Source organism: Pan troglodytes, chromosome 18 (assembly GCF_028858775.2).
Source record: "Pan troglodytes isolate AG18354 chromosome 18, NHGRI_mPanTro3-v2.0_pri, whole genome shotgun sequence".
NCBI classification, from domain to species: domain Eukaryota; kingdom Metazoa; phylum Chordata; class Mammalia; order Primates; family Hominidae; genus Pan; species Pan troglodytes.
In genome coordinates this window covers 84,659,691-84,675,811 of record NC_072416.2, presented here as the reverse complement: position 1 = coordinate 84,675,811, position 16,121 = coordinate 84,659,691, and the positions used below count along the sequence as shown (strand labels likewise).

The 16,121-nt window shown below is 53.2% G+C and overlaps 1 protein-coding gene across 20 annotated transcripts in view; it reads left to right on the top strand.

The window, feature by feature from the left end:
* LOC101059267 (uncharacterized) overlaps positions 1-16,121 on the top strand; it is a 34,522-nt gene that overhangs the window by 8,221 nt on the left and 10,180 nt on the right. For 7 of the 20 annotated variants that reach the window (XR_010152662.1, XR_010152671.1, XR_010152663.1 and 4 more), the window contains exons 2-3: positions 9,840-9,990; positions 10,328-10,577. The exons of 5 other annotated variants lie outside the window; for them this stretch is intronic. Coding sequence is in view for 2 of the 15 variants with exons in the window: in XM_063797907.1 (XP_063653977.1) it covers positions 9,840-9,856 (17 nt within the window). In the remaining 13 variants the exon portion in view is untranslated. Of the gene's footprint in view, positions 1-3,426; positions 8,716-9,785; positions 10,077-10,161; positions 13,137-16,121 lie in introns of those variants that run through there. 8 more of the 20 variants (XR_010152670.1, XR_010152676.1, XM_063797908.1 and 5 more) reach the window with 8 other exon arrangements.

Sequence of the window (16,121 nt, the reverse complement as noted above, 5' to 3'; positions counted from 1 at the left end):
AGGGCCCAATAAATGCTGGATCGATTTTAAGGCACTTCCCTCCCTTCTCCCAAAGTCGACAGTGCAGACCCCTGTGGCATCTGGACTCTGGGCTGCCATTAGCAAGCCCAGGAAAAGCACGGGGTTGGCGGGGAGGCTGGAAGCGGGGAGGCTGGAAGCGGGGAGGCTGGAAGCGGGGAGGGGAAATGTCGTCATCTACTTGGAGGCTCTGGCAACGTTAAGGCAGTTTGAAAGCCCTTGCATCCCCCTTCCCCAGCTTCCCACAACACCTAATAACAAAATAACAGCTTCTAGCCTGGGGTCCTGCCTGGGACCACCTCCCCGGGGAAAGCAGGGGAAATCTGAGGCCTCCCGGGGAGGCCCCACCAGCTCCCACCCCCACTTCCCAGCCTTCACCCCCCTACAGTCCAGTTTCTGAGAAATGACAGGGAGGGTGAGGGGTGGGGGTTTTGTCCTGAACATGCCCTCAACGTCAGCACTGTCTGTTGCTGTTTTGCTGCGGGGTTGGGGGAGGCGCTCATTCGCCCTTTGCCCCTCCCTGGGTGTTCAGGGAGAATCCTTATTGAAGGCTCTTTTCAAGTCAAGGAATTGGAGCAGGAGGACTTCGAGCAAAGCGGGGCCCTTAGAGCCGCTTGGACTTAGCTCCTTGGAGGTCAGAGGGGCCCCTGTCCCCCATTCTGCAAAGCAGACCTCCCGGGAGAATTCCTTGGAGTAGGGGGCCCTGACTGGCCCAGGCACTGTCTCTACCTGGGGTGTCATAGAGACTGCTCCTCTGCTCCTCAGCCTAAGGGTTGGAGCGCTCCTAGCAATGTAAATAACAAGCGCGTTATCCCCGTCTTAACGATGATTATTTTTGCCTCTCACCTTGCCACTCAGTGCTCACCTTGTTACCAGCCAGCAAGCTTTCTACCCTCTAGAATTTAAAAATCAAATGGAGGCGAAAACATAAAGTAACCACTCAAACTTTCTAGTCCTTTTATTTTGAAACGTATTTTCTCAATGTTTGCAATACAGCAAATCTTTAACCAATTTGATCACACAGAGATCCTAGCGCCTATTCGTTTTTAAAAGTAATTTCCGTGGTTCACTTGGTTTTCATATGTGCTCTGCATTTGTCTACCCCAGTGCCAATTAATTCTCATCCTGGGGATTTTTTCCTAATAGTTAGCAATTAATTACCTGCAAAAATTCTATCCCTGACATGGGTAGATGTATAAGACCCGCTATTTAAAAAAGCATAAACCTCAACATATTTTAAATATTTTGTTATATACCCAAGGTCAGCATTGATCCTTTTATCTGGCCTCTCCTCCCACCTCCCTTAGGGTTTGAAAACCACTTCGTTCCCACTGGCAGCTGCAGGCGAAGCTTTCTCTCAGTGGGGTCGTTGTTTTTTTTCCCAAAATTGAGCTGAGATCCATTTAATGCACCATGAAAACTAACTTAATTAGGAATCAAATTCATTCTTTTGTGAGACCAGCGGTAAGCGTCCAACACTCCCTCCGCTGCCGCCCCCACGTTTTTCTGCGTTTTTTGCTAAGCCGCCTCTGCTGAAGTCCGTGACTCCAGGGCAGCCGCCCCTCCACCGCTGCCCACCTGCCCCTGACTTCTCTCTCTCTCTCTCTCTCTCTCCTTTTTAAGCAGCCGAGGCGCACTCTGGTTTTGCAAGTCTGACATTCTTTACGTCGCCTTCCCGGAAAAATTTGTCCAGGGCTGGCGTTCGGCCGAGGCGGTGCATCTGACGCCCGGGAGAAGCAGAGCGCGTTTCTTTTGGCGTGGACCTGGGACCCCCGCGGGTTCCAGGGGCGGCACCCCTTGGGGTCGGCATTGGGACCTGGCTGCGAGGCAGCTCGGCGGCCATGAAGGCGCCGCCGGCGGCGGGAGGGTGCCAGGCAGCCCCGGCTGGTAACTGCTGTTCTAGCTCTGCAACCGAGCGCTCCTTTCCACCGCGGTTTGGGTTAATGATGGGTCCTGCCGGCGTGAACGCCGTGTTTATTATACCTTCACCAGCCCAGGGGAGGGGTGCGCGCCTGAGCGCCCGGGGTCCAGGAACGCCAGAGCTGCAACGCCGAAAATTTTTCAGGCTGGGAAAAGGTCTTGGGGCCCCCTCATACACGCCTTTTTCGCACTCGCTTGGCCTTGACTTGGTCAAGGGCGGATTCGGCCTGCTTTCAGGCTGGGGGGCCTCGGGGCACCGGGGTGCACCTGGGGCCCGCCCCCTTGGGGAGGCACCTTCTGGAAACCCAGGCCCCGCGCGTCTCCCGCCGGGACTGCCCCTTGGGCGGTGGTAAAACTGCCCAGGCCCCGGGTATCATGATCTTACTCAAACCCCAACCCCTGCCCGCCCCAGCCAGTAGGGGAGAGGGTTGGGAGTGGGAGGCCTCGGCGCTGTTCTCTGGATGCAACTGAGATTGCCGCTAGAGGCTGACGCCTGGGTCGGAATCCGAGGTAGACGAATCTGGGGTGCTGGAACCGTGCTTTTCCCCGGAAAACCCAAGAAATGCACTTACAGTGCGAGATTGGTTGGGGCGTGTCTATAGGGGCAACGGGAAACAGCGAATACTACGGATTATGTGCTCAGGGAGGGAAAGCAGATCGAAGGTCCATTACTTGCACATTTCTACCTACGATTTGGGGGCTGAATCATCCAGGAAACCGGCTTTGTACTCCACCTGTCTGTGCCAGTGTAGACGGAGTCTGGGGCCGGGGCCAGCTGATTTTCCATTGCAGTCCCCCAAACCCTCCCAATTTTAAAAATTTGGTCGGGTGCGGGCCGAAATTGGGGTACAGGCGGTGCGGGGGTGGGCGGGTGGGGGACGCTCAGATGTGAGACTCCCGGGTTACTGTAGTAAGCTCTATTTGGGGCGGGGCGCGCCCGCGGAGACCCTGCGCGGCGGGAGGGACATGTGCACAGGCGCGTGGGGGTGGGGTGGTTGTGAACCAGGGAACGCAGACCCCCGAGAACCGCCAGATAGTCGCTGCGTCCACTTAACCCGGCGGCAGAGCCCTCCGCATGATTGCTCTTCCTCCACCAAAAGCCCACCCCAGCAAGCGTGGGCCTCCAACCCCAGGCCGGAGGTCCCAGGCTGCGTCTCACCTCCCGCCCCCTTCCCCCGTCCCCGCCTTGCGTCCGGCTTAACGAAGACCGCTCGGGTTCCAACTCAATTAGCTCGCTGCAGAGGCCGCCGCCGGCGTCGAGCTCCTCCAGCAATTAGGGGCGCGCCGGCTGGGGCCGGGGGCGGGGGCGGGGCGGGCAGGTAAAGACGGAACCAATTTGCCTAGAGGGTTTATCAACAAGTGGCTTAACTAGGAATGTGCGTTGACAACTCAGCACCTCCGTCGGGGCTCCGGCGGCGGCGGAGGGCCGAGATGACAGGCTGAATGGAGGGGCGGGGGCGGGGGGCGTCCTGGGAGCCGGGAAGACCGAGGCTTCAGAGCCACCCGAAGCCACCTCGGCCGAGCCCCGCGCGCGGCGTGTGCCGAGTGGACCGGAGCACCCGGGGCGCGTTGCCGGGACTCGGGGCTCGGCAGGCGGGCGAGCACGGGCCGGTGGGCGCTGGACTGTCTTTCCCGACGAAGTAGGTGGCCGTGTATATTTTTGTTCAAGTGGTGTTTATGTTAATGAAAAAAGGATGGAATTACAAACAGCCAGCCGATCGCGCCGCGGCCGCCGGAGACTCGCCGCGCTCTCGTCCCAGGCCCAATCAAAGGGAGCGCGCTCTGGGCCGCTCTGGGACCTCCAGCAGAAACCTTCTCCCCCCTCCCCACCTCCTCTAACTGGGTGAAATTGTCCTGCCCGCCTCTCTAACTTTCTCCAAATCGAGAACCCTCTGTTTGCAATCAGCCCCCTCACCTCGTTCCCCCCACCAACCCTCGGTAGCGCAATCAGGTTTGTGGATAAGAAAAACCCTAATTTAAGTCCCGCAGCTCCTTTTTTTTTTTAAGGAGCACTCAGATAACGCTTCCGGGACACACGGATGCGGCTAGAACTCAGCCTCCCTTATCCCCTTCACCGCTCTGCTCCTTTTCATTTTCGTTTTTTTCTTTGTTTTTAATAATATAATTAGCCCGGATTTTGACATTATTTCCTGGGCAGCTGCCTTTTTTTTTTTTTCTGGGGCTAAGCAATTAGATTTTCTAAAGGCCCTACCAAGTCCTTCCATCCCGAGAGAACTTTTTTTCCTCGCCCCCTTTTCCGGAACCCACTGCCGTCTTTTCCTCCGTGGATAGGCAAGGACCCTGGCGGTGCTGCCCTCCTTTGCTTTGGTTAGAGGAGAACGGCCAGCAGGAGAGACAGCCCGACTTGCAGCAGCGGGAGCGAGACTGACCCACGCGGCTGGGTGACCTGGGCCGTGGCTGGGGCCCTGGGACAGGGTCGGTGTTTCCTGGGTCAGGGCAGCCAGGCTGATGCGGGCACCACGCCTTTGGGCGACCACAGCCCGGCGCTTCTAGGTCCGGTCCAATTATCAGACACCGCATAGCTGCGTCTCCACAGACAAGGTGAAACGGAGACTCGGCGGGTGTCTAGCCCAGTGGAACTTTCAGAGCCGTGTCTAATCTTTTCCTAGAGGAACTTTGACTGGGGAGATTTGGGTTGTCCGCCCTGTTTTCTCTGGTGGTCGCCATAGTCTGCTTGTGTAGATGCTGTTCCCTCCCTTTCTGGCCAGTTCAGCCTGGGTGTGGGTTCATTGGACCCCCGCCCGCCTGCAGGTGGAAGGCAGGGCCCAGAGAACACCCGGCCTGGGTTTTCCACCTGGAGAGATGGACCTCCTGGCACCGCTGGGGCGCCATCCCCCAAGCCCTGTTCTGAATCTCTGCTTTCCCCGTTACTACAAAGAAGACCGACACTGCTTCAAACACGCTTTGAAGGCGGTGCTCACCAGCCTGGTAATCAGATTAACACCCCGGCGGTAAAGAAGTCAGTCGATCCCAGGAAACAACACTTCACAAGGAAGAGGAGACATCGAGAGATAGATAATTACTGGACCAAATTAAAGTTTTGCTTGTAAACTTTCTCCCCCATGGAAGGAGAGTTGTTCTGAGGGTGGTTCCTTCCATCTCCTCCAAAGTTGACGTAGCGATAATGCGCACAGCACAGGGAGTGAGTTACTTGGGGATGAGGCATTTCTTTGAGGACTTTGTCCCACTTTCTCTCCTCTGCCACCACAGAGGAGAGCAGCAGACCCCTTGATTGGGGGCTGGGAGGTTGCTGCCCCCCATCAAGGATCAGCCTGGGGGCTGCTTCCAGGGCCTTGGGTAACAGAGTGGGTCAAGCATGGGGAAGGCGAAAGGCTGTGTTTTTATCTCCAGATCAAAGGATATTGAAGTGGAAGGTGCAAACTAGGTGTGTAGGTGCATTTTTGAGAATAGCAGCATCACAGTTTCCACCAGATACAGCAAGTCCCTAACACATCTCCCTCCCAAATAAAAACGACCAAGACAGAATAAAGTGCGCCTAAGTCACAGTTATCGGGCACCTCGTTCTTTCAGCGAACTATGATTTGTCAAACCCGTGCGCACCGCTGACACTCCCTTGACGGGTTGTGTAGCCTTGACGTTGAGCAGCCGAGGGAAAAATCTGAGAACAGACAGGGGCGGGAGCGCGAAAGGCCCGCGCTGCCACAGGCCTGAATCCGCCCCTCTTCTTCGGGCCGTGGAGGTCACAGGCCCCGGCTGGCCTGTGTTTTCCGAACCGAAGCTCTGGAGTTGCACACCCAGGGGTGGGAGGCCGGGTGCAATTGCTCCGCGGAGCCCCTCCTGCTGGGCCAGCCGCCCTGCTCAGCTGTGCGCTGCAATTTGTCCGCCAGCGAGGGTTCCATTCTCTGAATAACCTTCAGCAGGTGCCGGGGCTGGTCCTCATCCCCGCTCCCTCCGCGCCCTCGGCGGAGGGATAGACACAGGAACGCTTCACACCGATGTTTAATCTGTCGTGATGGGTAGCCAGGCATGCGCCCAGGTAGCCGGCCTCGCGCTGGCTCACAGGGGTGGGGTTGGCCTTTTCTCCCGGTGCTTTGAAAGGAAGGGCGGCAAGCTAAAGAGGGAGCGAGATAGAAAGGGCCGCTCCCCAGGGGTAGGGGGCTCCCTAATGCGGCCACACCGGGGTGTTCCAGGGGCAGCCCTGGCCAAAGACTGCACCCGGCTGTTCTAGGGCGCCTGCGCCCTCGAGCGTCTCAGCGCCCCGGACGCTGCGGGAGCCGCTTTCTCCACCCGCGCCACTTTCTCTGGGGCTGGCAAATGCCAGATGCTGAGCCCTGAACTCGCCTGCGAGCTGGTAGGGCCCCTTCTGCGCGTCCCAGCCATTTATTCCATCCTGCAATTAAACCCGAGGTCAAATATCTCCTTAACGACGCTATCAGGCCAGTGGCTCATTATGGCGTATATTTAGCCATAAAATATGGGTTGTAGTGAGGAGGAGATGAAAATTATTGTGTTCTGGGAATGAATCCTTTTAGCAGAAACCAGAGCTGTTATTTACCACGGAGAGCTAAGTACAGGCTCAGTCTTCTAAGCGACCCCAGCAGGATCAGCTGCTCCTCCAGGCCCTTTCCGGCTGTGCCTGCGCCCCCGCCACAGGCCTGGCACCGGCGCGCTGCCTCCACGCCGCTTGGTGCATCCCAGAAGGAGCCGCTCTGGTCGCGGGGGAACAACATCCTTGTGGATTAGGGCGCTTATGGATGGTGTTCTGTCTCAGTTCCCAAATTCAGAGCTCCCTGCAGCCCACTCGCCTGGTCTGTAGTGGGAAAGCCTTTGGCAGGATCGTAAGACGGTGGTGTGCCAGCCGTGGCTTGCTGTGGAACTATCTGGAGCTTGGTAGAGTCGGTATATCAGGCTTCTAGGGAGGCTCTGCTTCTGGCTGCCATGGGTAGGTTAGTTAACCTCTCTTGACTTCAGTGACCTCATGTGTAAAGTGGGGGAAAGGCCATGCCTTCTCCCGGAAAGCTTAGGAGAATTTAATCCGACGTTAATGTGAAGCCTGTATAGCCCAGTGCCGGGTGCAGAGAAGTTTAGTTCATGGTGACCAAAGGACAAATCACGAGGAAGTGCATAAAAATAAGTCTTTGGGCTGCTGATATGAATGCATGAATGAAACCACTCATGTAAGGGGCTGTGAGTGATTTGGAGTCCAGGATTGGACAGTCTTAGGTTTCGGTGGGGCCCAGACCATCACCAGCCGTGCCCACCAGCTAGGGTAACTTTTTTCCCTTGTGCAGGATCCCCACCTGCCTGCAGGGTTGGACAGTCGCAGCTTTGGTGGGTGGGGGGGCAGACCATCACCCCGGGCAGTACCTGCCCTGGCAGCCTGTTCAGAGTTGCCGTGATTTGCTGAGATCATGTTCTCCGGTGATCAGCGGTGCTCGCCATAAGAGGAGTTGCTCACACATGATCCTGTTCCCTGCTGCCCGTCCTCCCAACCCCCGCCAACATCCTGGATGTCCAGGTGGCCCCAGGTGGAACCAGAAGTCTCCAGACACACCAACAATGCTCAGCTTCATCCTGGCAGTGCCGGGGAGATGGAAATTGTGTGGACAGGGACATCCCCAGATTTAGCCTCTCAGGAAGTGGCCGGGTGACCCACAAGCTACAAATATTTGGGCGAACCAGATGAGGGAGTCCCCAATCTAAATGTTTGCCCAAGGCCTCCAAGGGGGCAGATTAATTATAAGGTTAATGGGCCCCCCAGGCAGGGCAGTTGTGTCCTAGAGGAAAGTGGCCATGTCGCCCACCCCCACTGGCCAAGGCCCAACTTTCTTGGCTTCCAAGATGAGCAAGACACCAGACCTTCCATCCCTTCCCTATGTATGTCCTGCTTAGAGATTCTGGGAGCTCCTGCCAGATAGTTGCAGGCTGTGCTGGGACAAGAACAGAGTCTGCAGACACATCCTGTGGACACACACAGACACACACACCCAACAAGTCCCCTGACACTATCTTCTTAGGGCAGCCTCCTCATATCCATCGGAATACAGAGTCAGCAGCAAGTCCTGGGCAGCTTTCTGAATTTCAGTCCTGGCAAGGAGAGGGATGCCCATGGCTCTTCCTGGAGTTTCCTGCCACTCTGAGAGGGAGGCACTGGGTGGCAGTGCTGTGTGACCGTGGCCACGTCCTGCTCCATCTCTGGCCCTCTGTTTCTTCTTCTGGGAAATGGGGATTCTCTGTTAACCCTCTGGAGACCAGGTCTTCTGCCTGTAGCATTTGATCGTGCCATCCTTTTTAGTTTAATCATTTTGTCTCTGCAGTGTCACCTTCATCACCACCACTGTCACCTTCATGAAGCACACACCAGTTGCTTCACAAGCATTTAATCATCACACCTCTCCAAGGCAGGGGGTATTATCCCCATTTTCCAAGTGAGGGAATTGAGGTTCAGAGAGGTTGAGTAACTACCCAGGGACACACAGCTAGTGAGGGATGCCACACGTGTTACCTCTCTGCATCATTTGTGCTCATTGATAGGTGATCAGGGATCTGTGTGGGATTTGTTCTAGTGACCCTGGCACCCATGGCTAGGGCAGGGGTTCAGGGGAAATGCAACAAGTTTAATTATGTAGATCCACCGTTTAACTTAGAGTTTCTATTAAACAATGCTGCAAGATGTAACGTTTCTTTGGGTTGCATCCTTTATTCCCCGGGAACTCCAAGGAGGGAAGATAGGCTGCAGGCAGCCAAGGGCTGGACAGACTGCTGGGTGGCTCCACTCATCTTCCTTACCCGCAGGTACGTCTAAAAGCTCCAGCTCAGACCAAGAGGGGGCCATGTCCGAAACAGGCATCACTGCCTGGCACTGGCTTCCTTGCTACTGTTCAGGTTGTTTTGTGGCTGGGAGGGTCCCCCATCTGAGATGACAAATGTGACATATACTCTTGGAAGTACATGATCTATTAGTCACAGCAAGAGAATCTGCCATGCAAAGCCTTTATTTCATTGGAAGCTTGTTTACTGTCCGGCGAGCTGGCTGCTCTGACGAGAAGCCACAAGTACAATACCCCGATTGTGTCCTGCAGGACCTCAAAATTGCAGTTCTTACACAAACTCGGTTCTTGCTGTGAGAAAGGTTTTCTCTGTGCTTCTTCGCCTCCAAAAGTGAGATTGAATGCTTTCCTTGTGTCAGGCTTAATCAAGCAGTGGAGGCAGTGAGGGAAGATGCAGGAGGATTAGGCTCGCTCAGGCAATCTTTTCCCTTTGGGGATCATACTTTGGCTTGTTCTTTGGATTTAACACAGACGCTTATAGCTGACCTATAGAGAGACAGACACTGCGCACCGCCAGCCAGCAGCTGGCCACGGGGAACCCTTGCTCAGTTTGCAAGGCAGTGCCCGATGTTTATGAGGCACTCCCTGCGTGCCAGGCACCACGCAGAGTGCTGAGTCTATGATCTCACTCAATCCCCGAAGCAGTATAATGAAGGATGCTTCAGATGTGGACATGGAGGGAAGGAGAGGTTCTGACTCACCTGAGGGCACACATTAGTGAGTGGTGGAGCCAGGTCTCACACAGGCATTTGGTTCCAGAGCCCAAGGTTGCAGGACACCTGGCATGTGCTCATTGCCACCACTGACGTTGAACATGAGATGCAGGGCACGTGTGCAGGATGAAGGAGCATCGACAGTAGTGCAGGGGATTGAGGCCTGGACTGGGCAGTGTTAAATGAAATCATTAAATTTATACACATCCCATTTGTGGTAAGCAGTTGACTGCAAAGCACCCTAGAATCACTCTTGAAGTTCTAACAATTGCTTTCCAAACAAAAGAAAGGACGGGCGTGTCTGTTTGTATGTGTGTTTTAGGGCTTGTGACTCATCTGGAGCATCTGTTCCTCATAAGAGCACTTTTCCAAACAGGATTTGTGAAGAGGTGACCCAAATTTCAGACAATGTTGGATGCAAACGGATTTGCCAGCAATTGCATCACTGTCAAAACCAGCTCTGCCCGTGTCTTCCGAAGATACCAAGTGAAATATGTGTAGATGGGATTTACATCTGAAAAACCAAGGCAAGAGGCCATGGGAAGGGACGGAGGTGGAATAGGACTGGACAGGAGCTGATAAATGGTTGTTGCTGAGTACTGGGCAGATAGGGGTTGGTTATCCTATTGTCTTTGCTTTCATATATTTTATTTTTTCTGTAATAAAACAAATTAAAATCACCTGTCGTGACCTCACAGGGGCCAATGTGGGTTGTGGCATGAGGCAGGAAGCTCTGCAGAGTTCCTTGGTCAAAAGGATTAATTACAAAAGAACTCCACGAACACCGAGAAGAGAAGGGAATCCTGGGCATTTAAAGCCACAAAGAAACTTGATATGGTCTTGTCTCCTTCTCTCAACTGACAGTGAGAAACTGAAGACCAGAGAGGGTGAGTGGTTTACCCAGTTTGGCACAACTGACCCCAACCTAGCCCTCCATGAGGACTGAGCACATGAGAGATCCTGAGCCACAGCCACCCAGCCCTGCTCCTCTCGAATTTCTGACCTACAGGAAGTGCAAGAAGTAATGAAAGACTGCTGTTTAAAGCCACTGCATTTTGGCATGATTTGTTATGCAGTCATAGATAACCAGAAAACATCGGATTTACATTTTAAGGTAAACTTTTTTATTGAAACATCACATACACACAGAGACGTCCACAAATTGGCTCGATGAGCTTTCTCAAAGGAAACACATTCTCTGAGCAGTGTGCACATCCAGACACATCAACTCCATCCTCCAGAAGCCCCCTCCTGTTACCGCCACTCACAGGTCACCCGTCTCCTGACTTGCAGCCACAGACATAGTCCTGCCTAATTCTGAACGTGGTACAAATGGAATCATACAGAATGGGCTTGGCTTCTTTCACTCTGGGCTGTGTTTATGAGCATCACCCAGATTGCTGCATGGAAGCCATCGTTTGTTCATTTTCACCACCATAGAGTATTCTACTGTTGATGGGACACAGGCTATTTACTCCTTCTACTGTTGAGGGACACATAGTTATTTCCAGCTGGAGACTGGTATATGTCTCTTGGCTACCTTCTGCATGCATTTCTGTTGGAGGTTGTTTCAGGTATCTCTTAACGTATAACAGACCACCCTCAAATTGAGTCCTTGAAACAATTACCATTTTCTTCTTCCTCAGGATTTGGTGCATGGGATGGGCTCAGTTGGGCAGTTCTTCTGTTCCATGTGATGGTACTGGGGCTGCAGTCATTCAGAGGCTCAACTGGGCTGAACGTGCAAGGTTTCTTGCTCACGTGGCCATCAGTGGTGCTGGCTGGTGTTGGGAGCTCCACTGGACTTCTGTCCAGAGCTCCTCAGCTCACCTCTTTGTATCCTTGCCCTGTGGCTCAGGCTTCTAACAATACAGAGGCTGGATTCCAAGAGGCGGGAATTAGAAGTGTTCAGCCTTCTTAAGACCAGGATTCAGATGTCCCAGACTGTCACTGTATTGACCGGAGCATTTACAGGCCTGCCCAGTAATTTTTCCATCTTGGGCAGGAATGGGTGGCATATGCTGGGGGTAGGGGTAGCATTGTTGGGGATCATCTTTGGAGCTGTGTGCCAAGGAGTAAATTGCTGGGCTGCTTTCTACCTGAGGAAGTCCACTATGCTTGCTTGTGGAGAGTGGATTGTGTGCACAGAGTCCACAAGGATTTAAGAATCCGAGCCCTGCTGCCCTTGCCTCAGCCTGTGCATTAGGGCCCGGTGGTGAGAGCACTGAGCCATTGTGAATCAAGGCCCCTCCCTCGACCTGCATTCTAACAGGCCACAAGAGCTTGCTTGATTTTGGTCCTAGGCTGCTGCCTGTGGGTTGGATTCCAGGGGCACTCTCTCCTCCACAAACCAGACGGTGGCAAGTACATCCCCTCAATGGAAATTGCCCACACTTCACCCTAAAGACAGATCCTGCTGTTCAGCAACAATGTGAGTGGCCCACACATTTGTCCAGCATGAAACCGTTTGCAGATTCCTTTCCAGTACACAGTCCCGTCAGCCGGTCACATCACGATGACAGCTCCTCGAAGCACCTTTTGGTTTGCAGTTGTGTAGCTTAGAAGTAGGAGCCTGCACGGCTTCAGGAATTCACAGAAGGAACACACTTTGTGGTTGGAGAAGTTAATCATAGGAATATCCTGCAACCTGCTGCTCTGAGCCTGTGCACCTGGGGTGTTTCCCTGGAGGTCCTGTGTATGAGGATACTCGTCAGCATGGGGTTTGGGAAGCCTAGCACTGGAGACAACCTAGGTGGTCCTCTCCAGGGGAGTAGGTAAGAGCCCTACAGCAGTGAAAAGCATTGAAGGAAAAGTGTGTTCAGCAGCGCTCTTAATCTGATCAGAGCAGCCTGAACACATTCTAAACACAGGGCATTTAGAACTAGGGTAGAGGCACTAGAGCACCATAGATACAAACTCAGATTCTGAAGGTAAATGCCCAGGTTCAAATCCAAGCCCCCTCGCCAAGTGACCACGACTCCCCCGAGTCACCTGACCTCTGTGTTTACATCCTCAAAGTTAAGTAGTCAGGAAAGGGGGCTTGGGGCTTGCCACATGGATGGTTGCCACTCTCCTTTGCAAAGTGTAGTCCCCAAAAACAGGTGGAAGAGGGAAGGGTCCAATTAGAAGGCCGAGTACCAGCTGCCGTGAATACGCCAGAGCTGCTGGCTAGTGATAAATAACTGAAACCCAGGGGGACAGCAGAGCTAGGGTGACCACACATTCTAGGAAAGAAAAGATGCCTGTTGTACTGGCTTTTTATCCAGCTTAGACAAAGAAGGGCAAAGAAAATAATTTAGAAAATGGTAGAGATGGGCACAGAGAAAGGGCACTGAGGGAGGCACAAACAGAAGGCCAAGTGATGGTGGAGGTAGACATTGGAGAAATGCCTTTGCAAGCCGGCGAATGCAAAGGATGCTGGCAACCCTGGGAGTGGGAAGAACCTGGAACACGCCCTCCCTCAGAGTCTCCAGAAGGAACTGGCCCTTCATCACCTTTCGGATTTCTGGCCTCCAGAACTGGGCAAGAAAATGTTTCTGCTGTTGGAGGCCATCCAGCTGGTGGTCATTTGTTATGGTTGCCACAGAAAACGAATATAGATTTAGACATCTAATTTGCATATATAGATGTGCATGTGTATTTGTTAAATAAAAGATAAAGCATGATAACTCGATGGACAACGTTACAACTCATTAAATTGTGTTGGTTAAAAAAAACGATAGATATCACCCACACATTTTTATGTGCTGGCAAAGAGAAAAATCCAAGACTACATAGGGTTCCTCTTATTTTAATTATTTTATTCTTTTAAACAACAAACAATGTGGCTAAAGCAAACAGAAATTATTTTTTCATGAAACAAACAGAAAGGGTTCAATGCACTTAAATGATCAACCATCCCCACCAGCGTGGAAACAGGGCTGGGCTTGCAGACAGTGATGTGTGTGGTGTGCATCTGTGGGGTTTGGGGTTTTGCTTACTTTGAGGGATGGGAATAGAAGCCTTTCCGAGAAATGCACACCCAGGAGCGAGTTCCTGGGCCACAGTGCTGGCTCCCTGCTTACTGGCTCATGGTGCAATCTGGGTTTGGGGGCAGCTTTGTTACAGGCAGGAGCCTCGACCCTTCGGAAAAGGATTCCACTCCTGAGATCCCATCTGTCCCTGAGTCTCAGGACACACCAACCAGAAACTGCAACCCTTCTGTGTCAAGCAAACAGCACTCATGCCTTTGAAATTCCCCAGTGTTCCCAGCACACCTGCAGCATTTGGGAACATTGTTCTCAGTACTCTCTGTGCTCATCTACTTGGATGCCAGACTATTATCATCATCCTCATTCTACAGGGGAAACTGAGGCACAGAGAGGTTAAAGTCACTTTCCCACTGTAGGACAACAGGACTAGAACCCCAGAGCTCCACCATCCAGCTGAAGGAGGAAGGGGGCTTAGCTGCATGGAAAGGGGGCGCCCCACGGAACTCACCCTTGGCTTCACCTTCACCTGTCCTTGGCTGGCTCCGTTTCCCCTTTCTATCTTCCTGGGTCTCAGTTCAAGGGCCACCTCCTCAGAGGGGCCATCCCCACACCAAGGCACCCTCCCCCAACTCAGTCCTCCCCAGTTTGCTCTCTTCGTGGTACCTTACTTGTCACTGTCTGAAGTTATCCTGCTTTTGTCAGGGTCCCGCGGGCAGGGAATATTCTCTCTTGTTCCTGGAGGTCGTTGCCTCCCCAGCACTTAGCGGAGTGCTGGCTCCCAACTCCTGGGTCTGCATCCTCGTGGACCGAGCACACAGTGCTGATGGAGACACGGGGGGCTGGGGCCCTGACCTCAGCCTCTGACATTTATATCCACGTGTGGAGTGCCCGGCACATCATGTTTAACCCTCGATGGGAACAAGACAGTTGCCCCATTTTGATGTAAGAAGAGGCCAAGTCACCTGGCCCAGGTCACGCAGCAACAGGTGAATTGAGAGCCAGGCACCCCTGACTCCTGAGTCCCAGGCTGCAGCCTGGTCTGAGGGCTGGGAAGACTTAAGGAAATTCCAAGGGAACAGTTACTCTTTTTGTTAGGAGTCAATAGCCATGAGACCAGGATGCTGGATGCCCAGGGTCTCGCCATCTGGAGGTTTAGACAGAGGCTCCAGAAATGAGGCGACAGGCATGAAATCACCCCACAAAGGCAAGGCCATCCAAGCAGGACACCCCATGAGAGGGAAGTGGGTTCTGCCCCTGCCTCAGCCTGCAAGAACAGGACAGCAGCAGGGCAGAGGAATGAAGAGCCCCATTCAAGGGCTCTACGGAGCTTCCACAGCATCCCTGAGCCATCTCTCTAGGGCCTCTGGTGAGCATGTGTGCATGGGACACTAGGGCCCTATTTTTTTAAGCCACTGTGGTCAAGTCTCTCCTACAGCAGCTGTACGTGCTTGGTAACTAACATACGCTTGAATGTCTGGCTCCTTTTGCATTTCCTTGAGAGGCAGGAGTTCACCCCAGGAAGGATTATGATGTTATGGTTGGAATGCAGAGAGAAAGCTTTTGATTTCCAAAACAGGCTATTTGAGTCTGTGTCATCCCAGTAGCCCTGATGTCTTGACGAGAAAGTCCTGCATTATGACCACCTGCCCTTTCTATAGCAGGAGTCAAGATCTCTGAAACAGGTTGTGGAGTTTCACAGAACCCACAAGTAGAGGAACCCCTGCCTGCATCTGCAATGGGAATCCTTCAGAAGGGAAGGCTGAGAGGAGCGAGGCGAGGCTGGGTGGGTGTGGCTGGGTGGGGTGAGGCTGGTGTTCTCAGGGTTAAACCTCATGGGGTAGATGCAATCAGAACCCAGGAGGTCTGAGGACTGTGGGACCTCCAAGCAACTACCCTGGACTACTCGTCCATGATTTTCAGATAGAGCCACACTCTCTTCTGCAGGAAGGAGACAAAAATTTCCGAGATGGCAGAGAAAAATAGTCACCCTGGTGTGGGAGTGCCCTGAGGCTGCCAAAGAAAATTACCACCACAAACTTGGTGACTTAAAACAACGGAAAGTTATTTTCTCATAATCCTGGGGGCCAGAGCCTGAAATCAAGCTGTCAGCAGGGCTCTGTTTTCCCCGGAGGCTCCAGGGGCAGCTCCTTCCTGCCTCTGCCAGCTCCTGGTGGCTCCAGGCACTCCTGGGCTTGGGCAACTTCACTCCAATCTCTGTCTCTGTGTCTTCCTCTTCTATCTCTTATAAGGGCACTGTCATAGGACTCAGGAACCTCTCCAAACAGGATGATCTCATGTTGAGATGCCTAACTGATAATATCTACAAAGACCCCTTTTGCAAAGAAGACCTCATTCACAGGCTCAGGGGTTAGGATGTGACCATCTCTTCTTGGTGAAGAGTAGTGAGGGCTACCATTCAGCCCACTACACCCAGCAGTAGCCATTCCATGCCCTGCAGCTGCACTGAGATGACAGAAGTTGTTGTAGGAAATTCTTCCATTTTCTTTTCCTGGAAAGCAAAACTAATGCAGGAAGAGGGGAGGAGAGAGTAGGAGATGTGTCTGGAGTATGGGCTTGGCTGCTGCAGTGCAGATCCAGAATAGCACAGGTCTGAATGAGAGGGAAATTAAGTCTTGCTCATTCACTGCACTCCAGGTGTGTAGTGTGCGGGGCTGAGTGGTAGTCCC